Below are 20,989 nucleotides of genomic sequence, written 5' to 3'. Positions count from 1 at the left end.
CGCTCGCCTCCATTCCCGGCTCCCCCTTCACAGCTCCTCCACCCAGCTGATTTGACGTCACATATATGAAGCCACGCTATTGGTCAGAGAGAGAGAGAAAGAGAGAGAGAACTTTGCTGTCACGTGACAGCAGACAGCATATGTGTTTCACTATATTTTGATCTGCTGCAGTCTCTGACGAGACAGCCAGACATTACCCTACGGAACGAGCTCAGAGCTCATTATTTCCGATCTTCGGATAGGCCTGACACCAGGCACACATCACACACCGGGACAACAAAGTCACAACTCCTCGATTTACATCCCGTACCTACTCACTGCTAGGTGAACAGGGGCTACACGTGAAAGGAGACACACCCAAATATCTCCACCTGGCCGGGGAATCGAACCCCGGTCCTCTGGCTTGTGAAGCCAGCGCGTGTGTGTGTATGTGTGTGTGTGTGTGTGATATCACTTTTACGTCGCGAGACAACAGACATTTATTTGTATTTATTAATATTTATTTATTTCTATTCCTTTTATCAATTCTATCTTATTTATTTATTTATTTGTAAGTGTATTATCTTTGTGCGTGTGAGATCACTTTTACGTCCCGAGACTGTGTGTGTGTTTCACTGTTTGATCTGCTGCAGTCTCTGACGAGACAGCCAGACGTTACCATACAGAACGAGCTCAGAGCTCATTATTTCCGATCTTTGGATAGGTCTGAGACCAGGCACACACCACACACCGGGACAACAAGGTCACAACTCCTCGATTTACATCCCGTACCTACTCACTGCTAGGTGAACAGGGGCTACACGTGAAAGGAGACACGCCCAAATATCTCCACCCGGCCGGGGAATCGAACCCCGGTCATCTGGCTTGTGAAGCCAGCGCTCTAACCACTGAGCTACCGGGCGTGTGTGTGTGTGTGTGTGTGTGTGTGTGTGTGTGTGTGTGTGTGTGTGTGTGTGTATGTATTTACCTAGTTGTAGTTTTACAGGGCCTGGGCTTTATGCTCGTGTGGCCCCGTCTCCATATCTACACTTATCGTGTGTGTGTGTGTGTGTGTGTGTGTGTGTGTGTGTGTATTTACCTAGTTGTAGTTTTACAGGGCCTGGGCTTTATGCTCGTGTGGCCCCGTCTCCATATCTACACTTATCCAATTTTTCTTTAAAACTATGTACACTCTTTGCTGACACCATTTCCTCACTCAAACTGTTCCAACACATCTTTGCGGGAAACTAAATTTTTCAACATCTCTCAGACATCTTCCCTTCCTCAGTTTCTTACTATGCGATCTTGTGCTTCTAATGTCATATTCTTCTCTCAGGATTAGTTTATCATTATCCACTTGATCCATTTCATTAATCAATTTATAAACTTGTATCAGATCCCCTCTCTCTTTTCTCCGTTCCAGGGTTGGTAGATCCATAGCTTTTAGTCTCTCCTCATATGTCATCCCTTTAAATTCTGGAACCATTCTTGTAGCCATTTTTTCAGTCTCTCCAATTTCCTTATGTGTTTCTTTTAATGGGGGGTCCACACAACTCCTGCATATTCCAATCTAGGTCTTATTTTAGTACTTATCAATTTCTTCATCAGGAAGGAGCAGAATACTTCCCAGCAATTCAGCAGACTTTGTTGAAGACATCCGTAAGAGGGGTGCGGACGTTAATGGAAGAGACATAGGCTTTCCAAGAGGCTCTTTGTGCCTCCTTCAAAACGCGGCGGGCTCGAGCACGGCAGCGTCGAAAAGCGTCCAGACACTGCGGGTCCCCACGATGTCGCCGGAGATGAGAGAAAGCCGTCCGTTTCTCTCTCACAGCGTTGATGCATGCTGCATTCCACCAAGGAACAGGACGCTTAGTAAAGCGACTGGACGTTCTGGGGACTGTCTGAAACGCTGCTGAACGTAAAAAGTCAGTAAAATAATCAACAGCTTCAGAACAAGTAGAAAAGTCGGCCAATGGACGGATGAAAGTGCTAAGGTCTGTGAATTGCGGCCAATCTGCCTTGTCTAAAACCCAGCGTGGGGGCCGGGACTGTGGCTCAGAGTTCACAGATTCCATTAAAATAGGAAAGTGGTCACTACCGTGCAAATCAGGTAGGACCCGCCAATTAAAATCAAGGAAAGAATTAGAAGTACTAAGTGAAAGATCAAGAGCTGTAAAAGTCCCAGTTGGACAGTGGAAATGTGTAACATCCCCAGTATTTAAAACCTCCAATCCCTCGTCTTCAATAAAAGAAGCAATTAAAACCCCACGAAGATTGGTAGTACCTTCATCCCACAAAGGGTGACGGCTGTTAAAATCTCCCAACAAGAGGAAAGGCTGAGTCAGCTCATGCACTAGGCCATCAAGATCTCCTCTGGGGACAAGAACCTGAGGAGGGAGATAGAGACTACAAATAGTGTAGGACCGTCCCAGAAAGACTTTGACTGCAACTACTTGTAGAGAAGAACTAAATTGCAAGGGGACAATAAGTATATCCTGATGGACTAGGATAGCTGTGCCAACATGGTGCCCCTGTTCAGGGAAAGGAGTGCTATAAAAGGCACGATAGCCAGGAGGACTAGAATAAGAACTATCACCAAGCATAGTTTCTTGTAGAGCGACACATGCTGGAGAGAACTCAGACAGTAAAGCTCAAAGTTCTCCCCACGAGGTGCGAAGGCCTCTACATTTCCATTGTAGAAGCTTGAAGATGACTATTTAGGTGCAGTGGACGGGCGAGCCTTTTGAAGGGTCTGCCCATGACTCACCTGACTAGAAATAAATAACCGACGAGAAGACACCGGGAGTTGAGGTGTGCCGGGTCGTTGGACCGCAGCCTTTCGCCCTACTGGTGAGTGATGTGAATTATCACCATTCCTACCAGTCACCGGAGGACGAGGGTCAGGCTGCACTGCACTTTTCGCCACAGTGGGTCCACGAGGGACGGCTGTGATAATATCATCGGACATCTCCATGCTAAGACCATCTTCACAAGAACCCCGATCTGAGACAGAGGGTGTCTCAGAAGGCTGAACAGAAACCGTTGGTGCTACCATTGCAGAGCGGTCCCTGGAGGACTCGCGGTCATGTTCACCCGGAGAAATCTTAGATTGCTTTGGCTGAGCTAAATCTATTGACTCTGCAGAGCCGCGATGCCGCTTGGTCAGCCCCTTTGGAGGCTTAGGTGATACATGAAGAGCATGTATATCCACAACATGGGTCACCTTGCTTGTCAGCTGTCGCCACATGGCCTCCATCCGCTGCTGCAACACCACTACACACTCGGGCGCCATCTGTGGCCAAGTCCAGAGGCAGCTGCATCATTTCTCTCTTGGCCAGCAGGACGCGGCTATGTGACTGCTTTACCTGCAGACTGCCTGCAGTGTTGATGGAGTGCTGAACCAGCGACATACAGCCAAAGTCTTGGGCATCTCGGCTGAAGACGTCCTCGTCCTCCATCAGCAAGTTCTCCAACTTCATCACCTGCTCAGGAATCAGCTTGGTAAAGCTACATATGTACCTCCAAGTCCACCACATGTGGAGGTAGCGTGGAGCTCGCCTCACCCGCACCTTCGTCCACCTCACCACCGCAGATACTTGCCACTGCCTGGCATCCACGGGCTGCCACAGTGGCATCTGCAACGTCATCTTCCCTCATGACTCGGCAGTGCAGCTCCAGCCTCTTGTCCTCGATATTTGAACTCGTCACAGGGCTCTCCACCTGTTCAGCAGCATCCTCGAGGAACAGTGGTACCGTTTCCCCATCTGCATCCTTCCAAGGTCCACACATGCTGCACTCTGAACCAGGAAATCCAGCCCCAACAGACAGGGTTCCTCATGTTGGCCACGAATACTGGTAGCTTCTCAACGCCACCCACCATGATCGTAGACATCACGGGGCCTCGTAGCATCGTACAGTGGCCAGTCACGCCACACAGCTGCCGGTCTAACACAGGGAGATCTTGAGCTGCCACTATTTATTCCCTGACAATGGTCTTTGCCGCACCAATGTCCACCACCAGGGGACACAGGCAGCCGTCCACCTTGCTCTTGACGACTTCAGTGTGTTGTCTCACTGCCACCAGTTCTTCCTTGAACTCTTTCGACAGGTCCTGCTGCAGCCTCTTGTCGTGTTCCAAGGTGAACTGTCTTGCTTCCCCGACTGCTGCCTGCATCTTCTTTTGCACCAGGCCCATTTGCACCACTACTGCACTTATGTCCTGTTTAATTTCCCTTGTTTCCTGTGCCATTTTGTTAATTTGCACAACCATCCCAGCGACCAAGTTTTCCAGCCTTTTCCAATCTGGCTCACTGCCTTCCGGCCTCTCACTGCCTCTCGCACCTGAATCTGCCATGGTGCACTCGTACCCGGCAACCTCGCGAGCCAAACTTAATCCCACAGCTCCTGACACCAACTGTCACACCGCCCTCACGTCCTCACAGCCTCCACAACCGCGACAGGAACACACTTACCACAGCGGCAGCCCAGGAAAGCACAGGACGGGACGGCAACAAACACAGGGATACTTCTAGGCAAAGATTCGTGGCTAGCAAAGGGAAGCGAGGCACAAACACACACCCAGACTCAGGCAGACTCAGAGAGGCAGGATAACAGGAAACACTTGGCACCATTTCTTTAGTTTACTGGCACAAAAGTAATACTGCACAAAGTGGCACACAGAGTACTTTCATTACACCATTATATACAAGTGAAGTGAAATGACAGTGGCAGGTAGTGGCGAGTGGAGGGACTCATCTCACAGCGTCTTGTCCGCAGGAAGAACTGCAGCAGAAGCAAGCTCCTCAGCAACGTCTTGTCATCATAGGAAGAGTGGTTGGCAGACGAGCGTCGAGAACAAGGTTGAAGAACCCTAGAGCAACGTCCTGTCCTCACAGGACTGGTGGGAAAAGACATGAGTATAAGGCCATATTTAATGATTTATTTATTCTTATACAATTCAAACTTCCTTAGATTTCAATAAACATTTATTTTTTATTTGTTCATTTATTTTATTTTTTTTTTTTTTCAATTTTTACGTTTATCTTAAATATTAACATTATATACACACTTACGTAGGTTTTCATAAATACTTCATTCACACAGGGATCCTACTTCTATCTCAAAACTATTGTCCTTTGTCAGGGTGGCTACATAGCGTCACTACGTATTGCATAGGGAAAGTATTCACATCAGATCGCGCAAGACTGAAATCATACACACTTTCATACTTTTATTTACATATGTATATTGTTTAAGTATTTACGGTAAATTTTTTGTTTAATACAATATCCTCTATCTCTACCATCACCCCCCAACCCCTCCAACAAGCTTGGGGGCCTTTGGAGAATCGGGGGTTTAAGGTGGGGGGAGACATATATGAGTGCTATATGGGTTTTTGAAAAATATAAGGAAATTTCCCTATGTATTTGAAGAATTTCTCTAATTCTAAGGATATTTCCTTGAATGTAGGGAAGTTTTACATTACATAACTTTCCCCCTGTAGGACACTAACCTAACCCTTACATAAACCTACCCTAGCGCATTCTTGGCGGGGGTTTAGGTCCCCCGCACCCCCTCCCCTAGGACACTAACCTAACCCTAACAAACCTAACCTAACATTTTCTAGCCGGGGGAGCTGCGCCCCTCCCGCACCCCCTCCCCATAGACACTAACCTAACCCTAACCTATATTAGCCAGGGGAGCTGCGACCCCCCGCACCCCCCCTAAAAACACTAACCTAACCCTAACATAAACCTAACCTAACGTATCCTACCTCGGGAGCTGCACCCCCCCGCACCCTCCCTAGAACACTAACCTACCCCTAACATAAACCTAACCTACCGTATCCTTGCTTTGGGGCTGCTTCCCCCCTCGACACCATTTCTCTTATAGCTTCTCTACCAATATCTTACAATACCTTAATGAAAGGATGAAGGTCCTGGCTGGTCCTCTTCTCGGTTGTCGTTAAGTTCACTGTACTCCACGGGGTCAGCAGGAGCGATGATTTCCCGGTAATCAAATTCGCAACCTTTATAGCTAATGTCAATGGTGGCCATGGCTGAACTGCGTACACAGATCTCTCTGTGCACCTGTCTGCCCAGCTGTGCCCCGCCTACATATAGCAAATTCCCATTAGCGCAGCTCGTGGTGGTGGCACATCATTGGACAAAAGAACTATAGACACAATAAGAATCCTATTCAGCAGTTACCCACAAACCCCAGCTATAAACAAAAACAAGTCAGTGTACTCTGCTCATTTTCGAGTGTGATGGAGCTCCGTGGCTTGCCGCAGCTTGCGGGACTTAAAAGAAAACTCGCCGAACACCTTTTTTTTTTTTTTTTTTTTTAAGATTCGCCTTTATGCAAGAAAGGCCTTTGCTGCCAACGCAGCGGCCCATATCGCCGAACACCGCACCACGGTCCAGATATACAGACCGTGCATCGCACATTCCTGGACCTGTTGCAGCATTATTATTCATTTGCCGGAGGTAGTGTACTTACTGAAAATGTTATAAATAGTAAGAACAACAACCTAAGGGTGGCCAAAACCAATGAGAGTTTATTGTACGAAACTAGAACAGAACCGTATGGAATAATATATATATATATATATATATATATATATATATATATATATATATATATATATATATATATATATATATATATATATATATATATATATATATATATATATATATATATATATATATATATATATATATATATATATATATATATATATATATATATACATATATATATATATATATATATATATATATATATATATATATATATATATATATATATATATATATATATATATATATATATATATATATATATATATATATATATATATATATATATATATATATATATATATATATAGTGTTGCGAAGGTGTATTGCAGCAGACCCCCAGATATGTACGTGTGCCTGTGTGAGTGTGGAGCAGCGTCATAAGAGTACATATGGGTAGTACTGTACATATGAGTACATATGTGCAGACTTTAGTTAAAGGGTGAGCGAGGTGTTGGTTGCTCGTGTTTATGAAACTGTGACACCTTAATGGAAGGGACGCTGAGCTAGGCCTCCATGACGGAGATGTGACCCCGGAGGTCACGGGGAGATAAGTGTGTGTGTGTGTGTGTGTATGTGTATGGATGAGGACACTGGCCAGCCCTGGGATAATTGTCATACGGTACCGTGTAAATAAATGCATGCATGTGTGAATTGCTTGTAGCCAGCATTATCAGGGATATATTGGTAATTAGCGGTTAAGGTAGATAGCGTTACCTAATAAGCTGAAATAGACTCGTAAGGACATTGCCTGGCAGGTGCGACGGCACAGGAGGCGTGGTTTGTGGGCCACTTTGTGGCACCGATGAGGACAGAGGACTAGGGAGTGTAGCGAGAGACCTCTAAGGAACATGTCGTACTCTGGGAAGCAGTCAGGGAGTGAACGAGACAGGGAGACAGTGAAATGCCTGACTAACTAACAAAGTGTTACCCGTACTTTGTTGCCGCCCCCTGCTCCGTCCTGTGTGCCGCCGCCAACTATTCCCGGTGACTCGTGTATAGTTGCTGTAATATAGAGAAATAAGGAAGAAGTGTTTCCTTCTCCTCACTCTGTGTGAGAGTGAGGAGTGGGTGCTATAGCAGCAGACAGCCAGGCCTGAGAGAGCGATCTGCCCGCCTCACCACCCCAGCCGCGCCGCGCCACCCAGAGCAGAGGTGAAGTCCTTCTCCCCCGACACACACGCCCCGAATTCCGAGAAAATTGTGAGGCGTCCCCTCCCTGAAGAAGCTGAAGGAGGGTCGCAGCAATATATATATATATATATATATATATATATATATATATATATATATATATATATATATATATATATATATATATATATATATATATATATATATATATATATATATATATATATATATATATATATATATATATATATATATATATATATATATATATATATATATATATATATATATATATATATATATATATATATATATATATATATATATATATATATATATGTTTCCTTCTCCTCACTCTGTGTGAGAGTGAGGAGTGGGTGCTATAGCAGCAGACAGCCAGGCCTGAGAGAGCAATCTGCCCGCCTCACCACCCCAGCCGCGCCGCGCCACCCAGAGCAGAGGTGAAGTCCTTCTCCCCGACACACACGCCCCGAATTCCGAGAAAATTGTGAGGCGTCCTCCTGAAGAAGCTGAAGGAGAGTCGCAGCAATATATATATATATATATATATATATATATATATATATATATATATATATATATATATATATATATATATATATATATATATATATATATATATATATATATATATATATATATATATATATATATATATATATATATATATATATATATATATATATATATATATATATATATATATATATATATATATATATATATATATATTGTTGTGCCGTCGGCCTTTCCAAGGCTGCACAACATGGACCTATTTCCCTGAGTGAGACTGGACTCGGTGTGTGAGTATAGGTGGGCCACTCCTTTTCCTCCCAGGTTCCCCAGTCACAGGAAATCACTATTCTTCCTCCTTTGTGTTTAATTTACGTACAAGTTGGCACAGGTACAGCTTGTAGGGGCGAGAAGTGAGGAGGTAGGGCGAGGACTTAAGGCTCTTGTCCTCGCAGCTACCTCAGGACCTCGCCTCTGTGAAGAAATGTCCCAACATGACGAAACGGGGAAGTTCCCAAGATATCGTACCTCACGCCGGCAAAACGAACGTCGTGCCTGCGAGGAGAAGACCTCCTCATCCACGGCCTTCTCCAACGAGTATAAATACTATGAGAGGAAAGCTCGCAAGTGTTCAAGAGTAAATGAGGCGTGCGCCTTGTGGTTGCCAGTTAGCTTATTTCACACCAACGCCACCTATGATCGAATGCAAACAACTCTCAAACCGCGTGCTTTGAAACTCGTCTCAGTGCTACCACTGCCTGGTTGTGGTATTTCATATCGTATGGTTATCTGAACTACTGATTGTTACTGATTGATGACATGCTCATCACATATATTGACTTTCAACTCTGCTTAATTAGGTACCGCTACTCTTATTAATTCTTCTTTCTGCTATTAGAGGTTACTGTAGGCATGTATATATTATATATTTAACAAATAGTAGGACAAAAAATAACCAGCAAGACCATGAGGGAATAATAAATTTTTAGGTGCATATGATAGTATATGAAAATCCTATTCTCACTGTATAAACAATTGCTCACTGTTCCAAGTAAAGAAAATGTTCACTTCATACAAAGGCTTATAACATCAGTAAAGAAGTAAAAATATCTAATATACACATGGCCAAAGGTACATACACAGTATGTGTGTATGTACCTTTCTTTTATGTGTTGAATCAAGACATAATAAAGGTAGCAGAAAAAAAACACTGGTTTATTTATTTATTTTTTTTTTATTTCATGTTTAGTATCTAAATATGATATTCAAACAATAATGAATACTTAAATGTAATAATCATGCTGTGTCTCATCATAATTGTTGTTATCATTGTTCTTAAAATGTTGAAGAGAAAACTATAAGTCAGGGTACTCCAGTCTCAATCCTAATGATGAAAACTGTAAGGAAACTGTGTCTTACATGATAAAGGTGTTAACCTGAGGAAAGACACAAACAAAAAAAAGGCTCTGAGAAAATAATAACAAGGTGGGAGAGCCAACTGAAATGTGTCTTAACCCTTCTCTTCCAAAGGAATTACTTTGAAAAAAAATAAGACATGTAGAGTTAAAAGTATATATATATATATATATATATATATATATATATATATATATATATATATATATATATATGTGTGTGTGTGTGTGTGTGTGTGTGTGTGTGTGTGTGTGTGTAAATATATACCATAAAAACACATTATCATATATATATATATATATATATATATATATATATATATATATATATATATATATATATATATATATATATGTATGTACCTGTGTGTGTGTGTGTGTGTGTGTGTGTGTGTGTGTGTGTGTGTGTGTTTGACATGAGTCACACACTTTTCATTTCAAACTACACCAAATGTCATGAATTGAAGATAATTAATAACATTAATAATGAAATACAAGTAATGAATAAATACCTGTTCAATAAAATTAAGTTCCTTACTTAAGCATCTCTTTAGTTCTGCATTTTCTTTTTTATCATCTTCTCTACTCTAAAGACACTCAAGGCAGTTAAACCCCATGGAAATTAGCATTTATCAAAAATATAGGCAGAGTGTTTGTGTGCAACACCTAAGCTTACCTTTGTGTTTGCTACTTCATACAGGTGAAAGCACTACATAGTCTTTTTTTTTTTTTTAATCTTACACCAGTCTCACAATAATTTTGTTTACCTCATCTGATAAAACTACTGATCACTAGCAATTGGAACACCCACTATAGCTGGCAAAAAATAATCAATAACTTGATAGAATTTTTTTTATATATTTATCCATTTGTTGGCGGGTGAAAGAAGCCCCATGTAGATAGTTTATAAGGCAATACTGTGAATTTCCCTCTAAACGTGACACCTTTCCCTCCTCGGAGTCGTTCTTTCCCATTCTCCTAACATGAACAATGAGATACTGGTACACACCTCACAAAACAAATAACAGGGATTTAAGTTTATTTTTATATCACTTTGCAGCATAGTACAGTACCTCTGTTCCTCCTTTGGTAAATGATGGAGTGATAGGTGTGGATGTGTGCCTTTGTTTGAGTGGCACAGGATACACGTCGGCCCTCGTGAAATCTTCATTTCTTATAATTGCTGCAATATGTTGTTAAGGACTTGAAAGGGATGTTGTTGTTGTTGTTGTCAGGGCCGCGAAGATCTTTAAATCCTTATGAGCCCTGGAGTAGTCCTGTGTGGATATCACAGGCGCGATAGCTGGCCGGTCTTCCTCAAGAAGGCACAGGTAAGGCGAAGGACAGCAGATTGCCGGGAGGGATGGACACCTGAGGCCGCCAGGAGGGTAAGCAGGTCGATGCCCAGGGCAGAGAGCCAAGAACGTAATGCAGTGCAGTGGGGGGTGGAAGCGTGGGCAGTAGAGCAGGAAATGCTCAATGGTCTCAGGGATAGTCCTACACCAAGGGCAGATGGGATCAGGAGACAGACGTAGGCAGTACAAGTGTGCGGCGAGTGTTGTGTGTCCCACGCGGATGCAGACGATGGCGACCACTTGCAAGGGGTGAACAGCTGGGAGAGATGATATTTCAGTGATCAGTAATACAAATATTTACTGAAAATTTAAAACACTACATTACATTTTCGATTTGAAAACATATGTTTACATTTATCAATTTCGTATACTACCACATATGTTATGTAGGAAGAGAAAATTAAATATTTCAGGGATCTCAAGTCGAAAGTGAGCGACGACGAGTCCCTCTAGAAGGGAATGAAAACACTACTATACTTGCCATCCAACGAGTATAGATAACTATGAGAGGAAAGCTTGAAAATACTGCGTCATTAAGTTAGATTGTGGTGGATGGCAAGTATAGTAGTGTTTTCATTCCCTTCTAGAGGGACTCGTCGTCGCTTACTTTCGACTTGAGATCCCTGAAATATTTAATTTTCTCTTCCTACATAACATATGTGGTAGTATACGAAACTGATAAATGTAAACATATGTTTTCAAATCGAAAATGTAATGTAGTGTTTTAAATTTTCATAAATATTTGTATTACTAATCACTTAAATATCAGCTCTCCCAGCTGCTCACCCCTTGCAAGTGGTCGCCATCGTCCGCATCCGCGTGGGACACACAACACTCGCCGCACACTTGTACTGCCTACGTCTGTCTCCTGATCCCATCTGCCCTTGGTGTAGGACTATCCCTGAGACCACCTTTATCATGTAAGACACAATTTCCCTTACAGTTTTCATCATTAGGATTGAGACTGGAGTACCCTGACTTATAGTTTTCTCTTCAACATTTTAAGAACAATGATAACAACAATTATGATGAGACACAGCATGATTATTACATTTAAGTATTCATTATTGTTTGAATATCATATTTAGATACTAAACATGAAATAAAAAAATAAATAAATAAACCATTTTTTTTTTTCTGCTACCTTTATTATGTCTTGATTCAACACATAAAAGAAAGGTACATACACACATACTGTGTATGTACCTTTGGCCATGTGTATATTAGATATTTTTTACTTCTTTACTGATGTTATAAGCCTTTGTATGAAGTGAACATTTTCTTTACTTGGAACAGTGAGCAATTGTTTATACAGTGAGAATAGGATTTCCATATACTATCATATGCACCTAAAAATTTATTATTCCCTCATGGTCTTGCTGGTTATTTTTTGTCCTACTGTTTGTTAAATATATAATATATACATGCCTACAGTAACCTCTAATAGCAGAAAGAAGAGTTAATAGGAGTAGCGGTACCTAATTAAGCAGAGTTGAAAGTCAATATATGTGATGAGCATGTCATCAATCAGTAACAATCAGTAGTTCAGATAACCATACGATATGAAATACCACAACCAGGCAGTGGTAGCACTGAGACGAGTTTCAAAGCACGCGGTTTGAGAGTTGTTTGCATTCGATCATAGGTGGAGTTGGTGTGAAATAAGCTAACTGGCAACCACAAGGCGCACGCCTCATTTACTCTTGAACACTAGCGAGCTTTCCTCTCATAGTATTTATACTCGTTGTTGCCATCCACCACAATCTAACTTAATGACGCAGTATTTTCAAGCTTTCCTCTCATAGTTATCTATACTCGTTGGCCTTCTCATCAAAAACTATAGATAAAACAAGACTGGAAAGATTGCCATTCACCATAAGAAATTCGTGTCGCCAGTAAAGATGCCAGATACCGCTAGAATAGTGGATAACATCGCCATCCATTGAGTGAACCGCAAACTAACGCCTTGGTAAACAAACAGCGCCACGATTTGAATAATCGCTTTGAGTTCCTTCCTCCACACACACACACACACTATCAATAATGTACTCTAGTACAGTACATATTTACTTCATCTACCTGTGACCCCGTTCTAGCTCCCTTGTATCCAACTTGAGTTATATCATAGAGATATATGTATATTGTACATGTGCGATAACTATTTATAATTAGGGAGGCGACACACACACACACACACACACGGCGAGGCAAATGGGCAAGCCTCTTAATGTGTGGCCCCTGTTCACCTAGCAGTAAATAGGTACGGGATGTAACTCGAGGGGTTGTGGCCTCGCTTTCCCGGTGTGTGGAGTGTGTTGTGGTCTCAGTCCTACCCCGAAGATTGGTCTATGAGCTCTGAGCTCGCTCCGTAATGGGGAAGACTGGCTGGGTGACCAGCAGGCGACCGAAGTGAAAAAAATTACACATAATGAGCTCTCAGATCGCACCGTAATGGGCAATGTCTGGCTGTCTCGTCAGAGACTGCAGCAGATCAAACAGTGAATTACACACACACACACACGTGTGTGTGTGTGTTGCCTCACTAACTATAGATAGTTATAGCACATGTACAATATACATATATCTCTATGATATACTTACAACTCAAGTTGGATACAAGGGAGCTTGAACGGGGTCACAGGTGGATGAAGTAAATATGTACTGTACTAGAGTACATTATTGGTAGTGTGTGTGTGTGTGTTTATTTACCTATAGTTGTGCTGTACAGCATGGCACATTAGCCTGTCTCCATATCTATAGCTATGCATATAGCTTGTCTGTAAAGATGTGTATGGTGGCTGCAGTAACCACCCTTTCACTTAAGCTATTCCAGATGTCCACTGTTCTGTGTGTGTGTGTGTGTGTGTGTGTGTGTGTGTGTGTACTTTCTTTATTTATAATGTACTTTGGTAAATTACATGTCACCTACTTAGTTAAATATTTTCAAATTGGTTCAAATAAGCCAAATTACAGATATATATATATATATATATATATATATATATATATATATATATATATATATATATATATATATATATATATATATATATATATATATATATATATATATATATATATATATATATATATATACAAACTCCATTAATTCGGCTCTTAATACTCTCAAAAGGCCAGAAATCCAGATTTTAAGGCCAAAAAATAAAACCAATTAAAATCAGGAAAAAAATAATTAAAGTTTCACAGAATATGTTTTTTGCATTTGAATTCTTTATTTTCTTTCATTTATATGGAAATACAGAACAGTGTTTGATATGCATAATTTATGTACTGAAAAGAGATAAAACAGTATGCTGAAAATATGTAATATTCCTGTGTTTTGTAACTGTTGTGATTGGTGTTTTTTGTTGGCGTTGGGTACTGCACAGTAAGAAAGTAATATGCGTACGTACTGTACCTGTTTGGTGCTCTACACATGGATTACTTCTGCATATTAATGGTAAATACAAACACAATGTTTTTGTAAGTCATATTTTTATTTATTTGCCAATTTTGAGAGCAATGATTTTTTTTTTAAGTGTTATCCAGAAATCTGGAATTCTCATGAAAGGAAAACACATATCTAAGCAAGTTTAATAAGTTCATTGGAAATTATAAACATAAACAATTACCAAAACAACAGGCCTAGATTTTAGAATGGAAGCTATGTTACAAATATAGCAGAAGCAGGCAAGCATAAGCAAACAAATATAACGCAGGTTTATACTGATTTGTACAGGTCTCAACCAAATCAAGTATACTACGATCCACATGTTAAACACCAGTACTTACCTGTCATGATCTTTAGGAAAGCGACAGAAGACCAAGTGTGGGTGGGTGCCCTTTGTCCTGCGACAAAATTAACACATGGATGCCCCACTCTAGTGTTCATTTTTGCGGATTTCTTGAGAACATGCGGGGTGTAACCTGTCACTGCTGTGGGCCCTCTTGTTTGAGTGTTGACACATGTAAACATGCAGACGGATCAACGGTGCTGATCTTGATCTTAAGCTGCAACAGCAGCGCCATCGCGTGAGTGAACCGCAAACAAGAAGAGTTACCAGTTTGCCTAGGCTACACGGTAAATTGACACTTTCCAGTCTTGTTTATTTATATAGTCTCATACAGGCCTGATGGATGTGACGTCACGCGGCCGTGACGTCAATGGGAGTAGGCCATCCGCGTCTACTGGGTGTGTCGGGAGTGGTTTGGAACTCCGCCGTGGTCTTGTTTTAAGTGGTTTTGGTGCAATAGGCCTTCTGCCATGCCTTACAAGTGTTGCGTTCCTTTATGTAAAGGGAATTACAAAAGTGGGCCAAAGGTGTGCTTATTTTCATTCTCAAAAGAAGAGAAGCTTGCGCGGGCTTGGCTTCATGCTATCAAGCAAGCAGACTCCACCCCAACCAAAAACACCAAGGTAAGTAAACTAAACCAATGTTTAATGTATACAACTAGTATAGTTTTATCCACATTATAATACAGGGTAACACGAGTTTCTGCGAATACTTCTAGAGGTGAAAGTACAAGTTTGTTTAGTCGTGGGGTGAAATTCAAGTGCATGTGGCGGGGTGACTGTTACACCGGCTGGGCCGGTCGGGTGTTTTATGTTATAGAAACACTATATCACCTTACTGTAAGTGTGTGGCATTTTGTATATATTTTCTTCCTTTGGAAAATCACAGCACAATCAAAATTTATTTACCGTCACCGTCTTAACGTGAAATTTCAAACAGCTAATTTTCTGCTAGATAGCCTCACTACCGCCTTCCTGCCAGGGGAGGTGGGTAGCCTTTTATTTATTTGTCACTAATTACATACATGTTAACATTGTGTAATGTTTACCGGTAAATTCCTAATCTGTAATACCACTTGTCTGATCATGGGATACTGTAACACCCACAAATTTGCAGAAATGATTGAATAACCCACTACTTTTCACCATCGAACAAACTGCATAACTGGCTATCATTTCCACAAGTTTTGGGGTATAGCAATATTCAGCAATGAGACGAGTAGTATTGACTGAGAGGTAATTTACAGATAAATCTGACACCGTGTTAGAATGTCTGTAATTACTGACAAATAAAGTAATAGGCTATACGGGGACACCTTGCCTGCCTGAGGGAGGCTAGCAGCAGATCAGCTGTTCGGAATTTCACACCAAGATTGACGGTAAATAAATCTCGATGGTACTGCATGATTTTGACAGACAAAAAATCTCTGTTGAAAGTACCACACACTTACAGTAAGGTGGACATGGTGTTTCTACGAAATAAAACAATCGCCCGTACCAGCCACACTTAAATTTCACCCACGACTAAACAAAGCCTCAAAAGTCATATGAGTATAGAACATTTTTACTTAGAATAACTTGTTCTTTCGCCTCCTAGAAGTATTCGCAGAAACTCGTGTTACACCCTGTATAATGATGTGATATCAGTTTATGATATATTTAGTGTAGGTGAACATAAGGAACCTTGGCTACTGAGTACTACCTTAGGTTTGGTTAGGATAGGTAAGGGTAGGTTAGGTAAGGTAATGAAACAAATGTATTGATCAACATAAATGTTTTGAAATCAAGAACAGCTTTTATGCCAATTAATTGTTGGTAAGATAAACAGAGAAAGGTGGGCAATAACCTAACCCTAGCCTGCCCTAACCTATCTTAACCTAACCCATCTAAAGGGTCTAAAGAGGGTGTTTTAGCTTGCTGGTTTAAAGGGTGTTTTAGCTTGCTGGTTTAAAGGATGTTTTAGCTTGTTGGTCTAAAGGGGTTTTAGCTTGTTGGTCTAAAGGAGTGTTTTAGCTTGTTGGTCTGAAGGGGTTGTTTTTAGCTTGCTGGTCTAAAGGGTATGTTTATCTTGCTGGTCTAAAGGGATGTTTATCTTGCTGGTCTAAAGGGATGTTTATCTTGCTGGTCTAAAGGGTATGTTTATCTTGCTGGTCTAAAGGGATGTTTATCTTGCTGGTCTAAAGGGATGTTTATCTTGCTGGTCTAAAGGGTATGTTTATCTTGCTGGTCTAAAGGGTATGTTTATCTTGCTGGTCTAAAGGGATGTTTATCTTGCTGGTCTAAAGGGGATGTTTATCTTGCTGGTCTAAAGGGTGTGGTTTATCTTGCTGGTCTAAAGGGTGTGTTTATCTTGCTGGTCTAAAGGATGTGTATTATATATATATATATATATATATATATATATATATATATATATATATATATATATATATATATATATATATATATATATATATATATATATAAACGTTATCACCACAGGTGTTGGTGTATAGGGTTTATGCTATTATTTAGCTGACTGTACTAAAAATTTTGAAATTAATAAAAAAATTTAAGTAAAATATATGGTTCAGGTAAAACAATGCAAAATATCATCATCATACGTTTATATTGTAAGACAAAAGAAAAAGATCATCGATAAAAACATAGAAATGATAGAACATTTATATATATATATATATATATATATATATATATATATATATATATATATATATATATATATATATAAACGTTATCACCACAGGTGTTGGTGTATAGGGTTTATGCTATTATTTAGCTGACTGTACTAAAAATTTTGAAATTAATAAAAAAATTTAAGTAAAATATATGGTTCAGGTAAAATAATGCAAAATATCATCATACGTTTATATTGTAAGACAAAAGAAAAAGATCATCGATAAAAACATAGAAATGATAGAACATTTATGGGAAAAGAGATGAGCAGAGCGGCGCGGCGATGGCCTACTTGTGCTGACGTCACATCTGATCCCTCAGGCCTGTATACGAAGGCCGTACCTCATCCCCAATGGGGAAAACGCTCCAACAATCTTGATTTTCCCAAAAACTTAACATAGTTTAGTATATCATTCAGTATACCTATTTTGAGGAAGTGTACGTCTCTGGCAGTCGAAATTTATTAAAATATATGTATGGAGAGCTCTTAGTAGGAAAAGAAGTCATTTATAAAGTGGTCGCCGATCATAACTGACATCCGCTATCTTGATCTTGATCTTGATCTAGATTCTACAGGCAGCTCCTGTAGGGGATAAAAGAAAAAAAAAAAAAAAAAAAAGGCGGCAAGAACTTAAACCAGACACCTTCCTTAATACTAATAATCACTGCATCTGGCACTCCACATTCTCTCCAGGAACTCCTTGACAGCTTCTTTCATCCTTTCACTCGTGTCTCCACACAGTCTCAGCAGCAACACCATCCTTCCTATCTTCTCCACCCTGGCATCCCCCAATTCCCTCAGCACCACTTGCATCATCTCATTTCTGTCTCTGACATACTTCACACACTCCAGCATCACATGCTCCACCGTCTCGTCCTCTCCCGAGTCACACATCTGGCTCACTTTGCTGCGGGACTCTGATCATCTGTAACTCCTTGCATTCATATTCATGCACTGTGCCCTAGCTCGGAAGAGGAGGTCACCCCCCAGGCTGCCATCATACCACTTTTCATACATTGGGGCCTCTTTCTCCCTATACCACTCCAGAGTACTCTTTTGTTCCATCCTATTACTCCATTCGCTCAGTCCAATGCACTTCACCCTTCTGTCTATCTCTCTCTTCCACTTCCTTACATCCCAGTCTGGGCCCTCTCCATTTCTAACAATCATGCTCCAGTCACTATACAAGGTGGGCCATGTACTCTCTGGCAATGTACATGGCTTCCTAAAAGGTCACTCTACAAGTCATTGCTTTGTTGAGTGTCTTATAAATAAGGATGCTACCTGCAGAGCTTTCGTTGATCTCAAGGGTGCCTTTGACAGGGCCAACAAAGATGTTATTATGGAGGAACTCATTCTCAAAGGTGTCAAAGGTAGATTATTAAGATGGATCAGGGACTATTTGTACAATAGAACAGCACAGGTTTGGTTTCAAGGTGCAGTCTCCTCTGAGGAAGTTTTTGAGCTTGGAACACCACAGGGTGGAGTCCTTAGTCCAATGCTTTTCAATGTTTTAATGGACAAAATTGCGAGCTGTTCCTTTCCGCAGGGCACCCAGGTCCTCATCTATGCTGATGACATACTCCTCCAATGCCCCACACCCAGGATTCTCCAGGTTGCTTTGTCACAACTGGCAGTGTTGTCTGTCCAAATGGGACTAGTGATTAATGAATGTAAAACAAAATTTCAAGCTAAAGGGAAGGTCTCTCGGTTGCCCACTGTAAATAACATCCCCATCCCTAGAGTTCATATACACAAGTACCTGGCTGTTCAGATGAGTTTTAGGAAGTCTCTTCAAGCCGTCCACTATGTTCGAGACCTCTGTCTGCCACGGCTAGCACCACTTCGGCTGCTAGCCAACAGGGGCCTGGGTTTAATACAGTTTAGTGCCACTCAACTTCGTCCCCTGGAGCTTGTACGGAATGAAGCCATGCGGATAATCTTGGGATGCCCCAGGACTGCACGGATTGAAGTCCTCAGAGCTGAACTGCACCTGCCGAGTATTATGTGTAGGGTACAGGAAATGACTTGTCGCACAATTAGTCGGATGCTATGCACGGGCTCTGACTCTCTAAAGGGATCACTTACCCCCCTGTATCATGATCCTCGCACTCCTACAACACCATACCTCAGAAAGATCTTGGGAGTACTGACAAGTGTAGGTGTAGTCGAGGCTTGTATTAACGTTGTTATGTCACCGCTGCAACCCGCCTGGAACCCTCACCGTGTCAGTGTTGATATTCACTCACTGCATCAGCCCAAGAGGGACTGGCTCCCTCATGTGCTGCAAGACATGTTCATGACTAAATTGTCCAAGTACCCACACGTTCAGGCTGTTCATGTTTATTGTGATGGGTCAGTCAATGGCAGGCAGCAGGTCTGGATGTGGGCTGTTCATCCGTGACTACATCTCTGCCAGTCTCTACACTGACACGGAGGTTTCCAGACGGCTCCCTGCACCCATGTCTTCCACTAGAGCAAAACTGTATGCTGTTCTGGAGGCGCTCCACATTGTGGCGCCTCTCCATAAGAATGTATATTTCTTTATTGACAGTCAGGCTGCATTGTACGCCCTTCAATCCACCTCCCCCATGGACTGTGACCTAGTTAATAAGTGTCTTGATCTCATCCACGCCCTTGAAGGTGCTGGTGCCACAGTCCATTTCATCTGGATACCCTCTCATGTGGGTATCCCGCTAAATGAAAAAGCAGACCACCTTGCTCAGTGTGCCCTACAAGATGACACAGTGAATCCTGGCACTGAGTACACTCTGGGTTATGTTAAGAGTAGCATTAAGGACTTTGTACAAAGTAGCATTAGTGATCAGTTGGAGCTTTGTAGCCATAGGGGCAGTAGCACTAGTCTTCACTATGCACGTGTCTCCCAGAGCTGTGCTTACACCTACGGGAGACATACTGCATCACATGACAGGGTGGCAATGAGGTTCAGATTAGGCTATAAATACTTTTGGGAAGTCAGTGCTTCTCCTGGTGTGTGCTGTGTGCTGTACCAAGGGGACACACACTGCGTCACGATATCATGGAATGTCCTCTCATTGCTAAATTTAGGCCACAAGGTCAGCATGACTTGTACAGCCTCATTGACCATCTCCTAGACTCTGCCACCCTCAAGGAAATACTCAGGGAATATCCTCAGTTTGCTCCCAGACTGTAAGATGTCTTAGGCAATAAGGTGTGCAATATGTGTATTTATTTATTGAAATAGTTGTATTCTTGCTGTGTATACTGTCCAGAGTTATTTTTGTGATACTTTAACCTTAAGTCCTTGCCCAAGGGGTGGGTGGCAAGGTCCATCCTCCTCCTTTGTTGTAATTATTTATTAATTCAACAATAAATGTATCAGTCAATCAATCAATCAGTCACTCTCAACATGCTTCCCCTCAACTCATCTACTCTAACCACTCTGCGCGGTGAGGTGTATGACTACGGTGCATTTGTTATCACTTATCAAATAACCACTGCTGGTGACAACCAGCAGCTGATTGCTTCATAGCATC

At 41.4% G+C, this 20,989-nt stretch overlaps 1 protein-coding gene across 1 annotated transcript; it reads right to left on the bottom strand.

Annotated features, from left to right (window-relative positions):
- Positions 1 to 2,320: 2,320 nt before the first annotated feature.
- On the bottom strand, positions 2,321 to 6,307 carry LOC123498669. The gene is made up of 2 exons (XM_045245999.1): positions 5,897 to 6,307; positions 2,321 to 4,876 (listed from the first exon to the last, which is right to left on the bottom strand). The coding sequence occupies exon 2, from the start codon at positions 3,624 to 3,626 to the stop codon at positions 3,159 to 3,161; it is 468 nt and encodes a 155-aa protein (XP_045101934.1). The 5' UTR covers positions 3,627 to 4,876; positions 5,897 to 6,307; the 3' UTR covers positions 2,321 to 3,158.
- Positions 6,308 to 20,989: the final 14,682 nt, after the last annotated feature.

Source organism: Portunus trituberculatus, chromosome 48 (assembly GCF_017591435.1).
Source record: "Portunus trituberculatus isolate SZX2019 chromosome 48, ASM1759143v1, whole genome shotgun sequence".
NCBI classification, from domain to species: domain Eukaryota; kingdom Metazoa; phylum Arthropoda; class Malacostraca; order Decapoda; family Portunidae; genus Portunus; species Portunus trituberculatus.
This window is presented reverse-complemented; position numbering and strand designations above follow the sequence as displayed.

Excerpts from the sequence above, each read along its gene's own strand:
- LOC123498669 (XM_045245999.1), bottom strand. The coding sequence starts at position 3,626 with ATGACGTTGCAGATGCCACTGTGGCAGCCCGTGGATGCCAGGCAGTGG.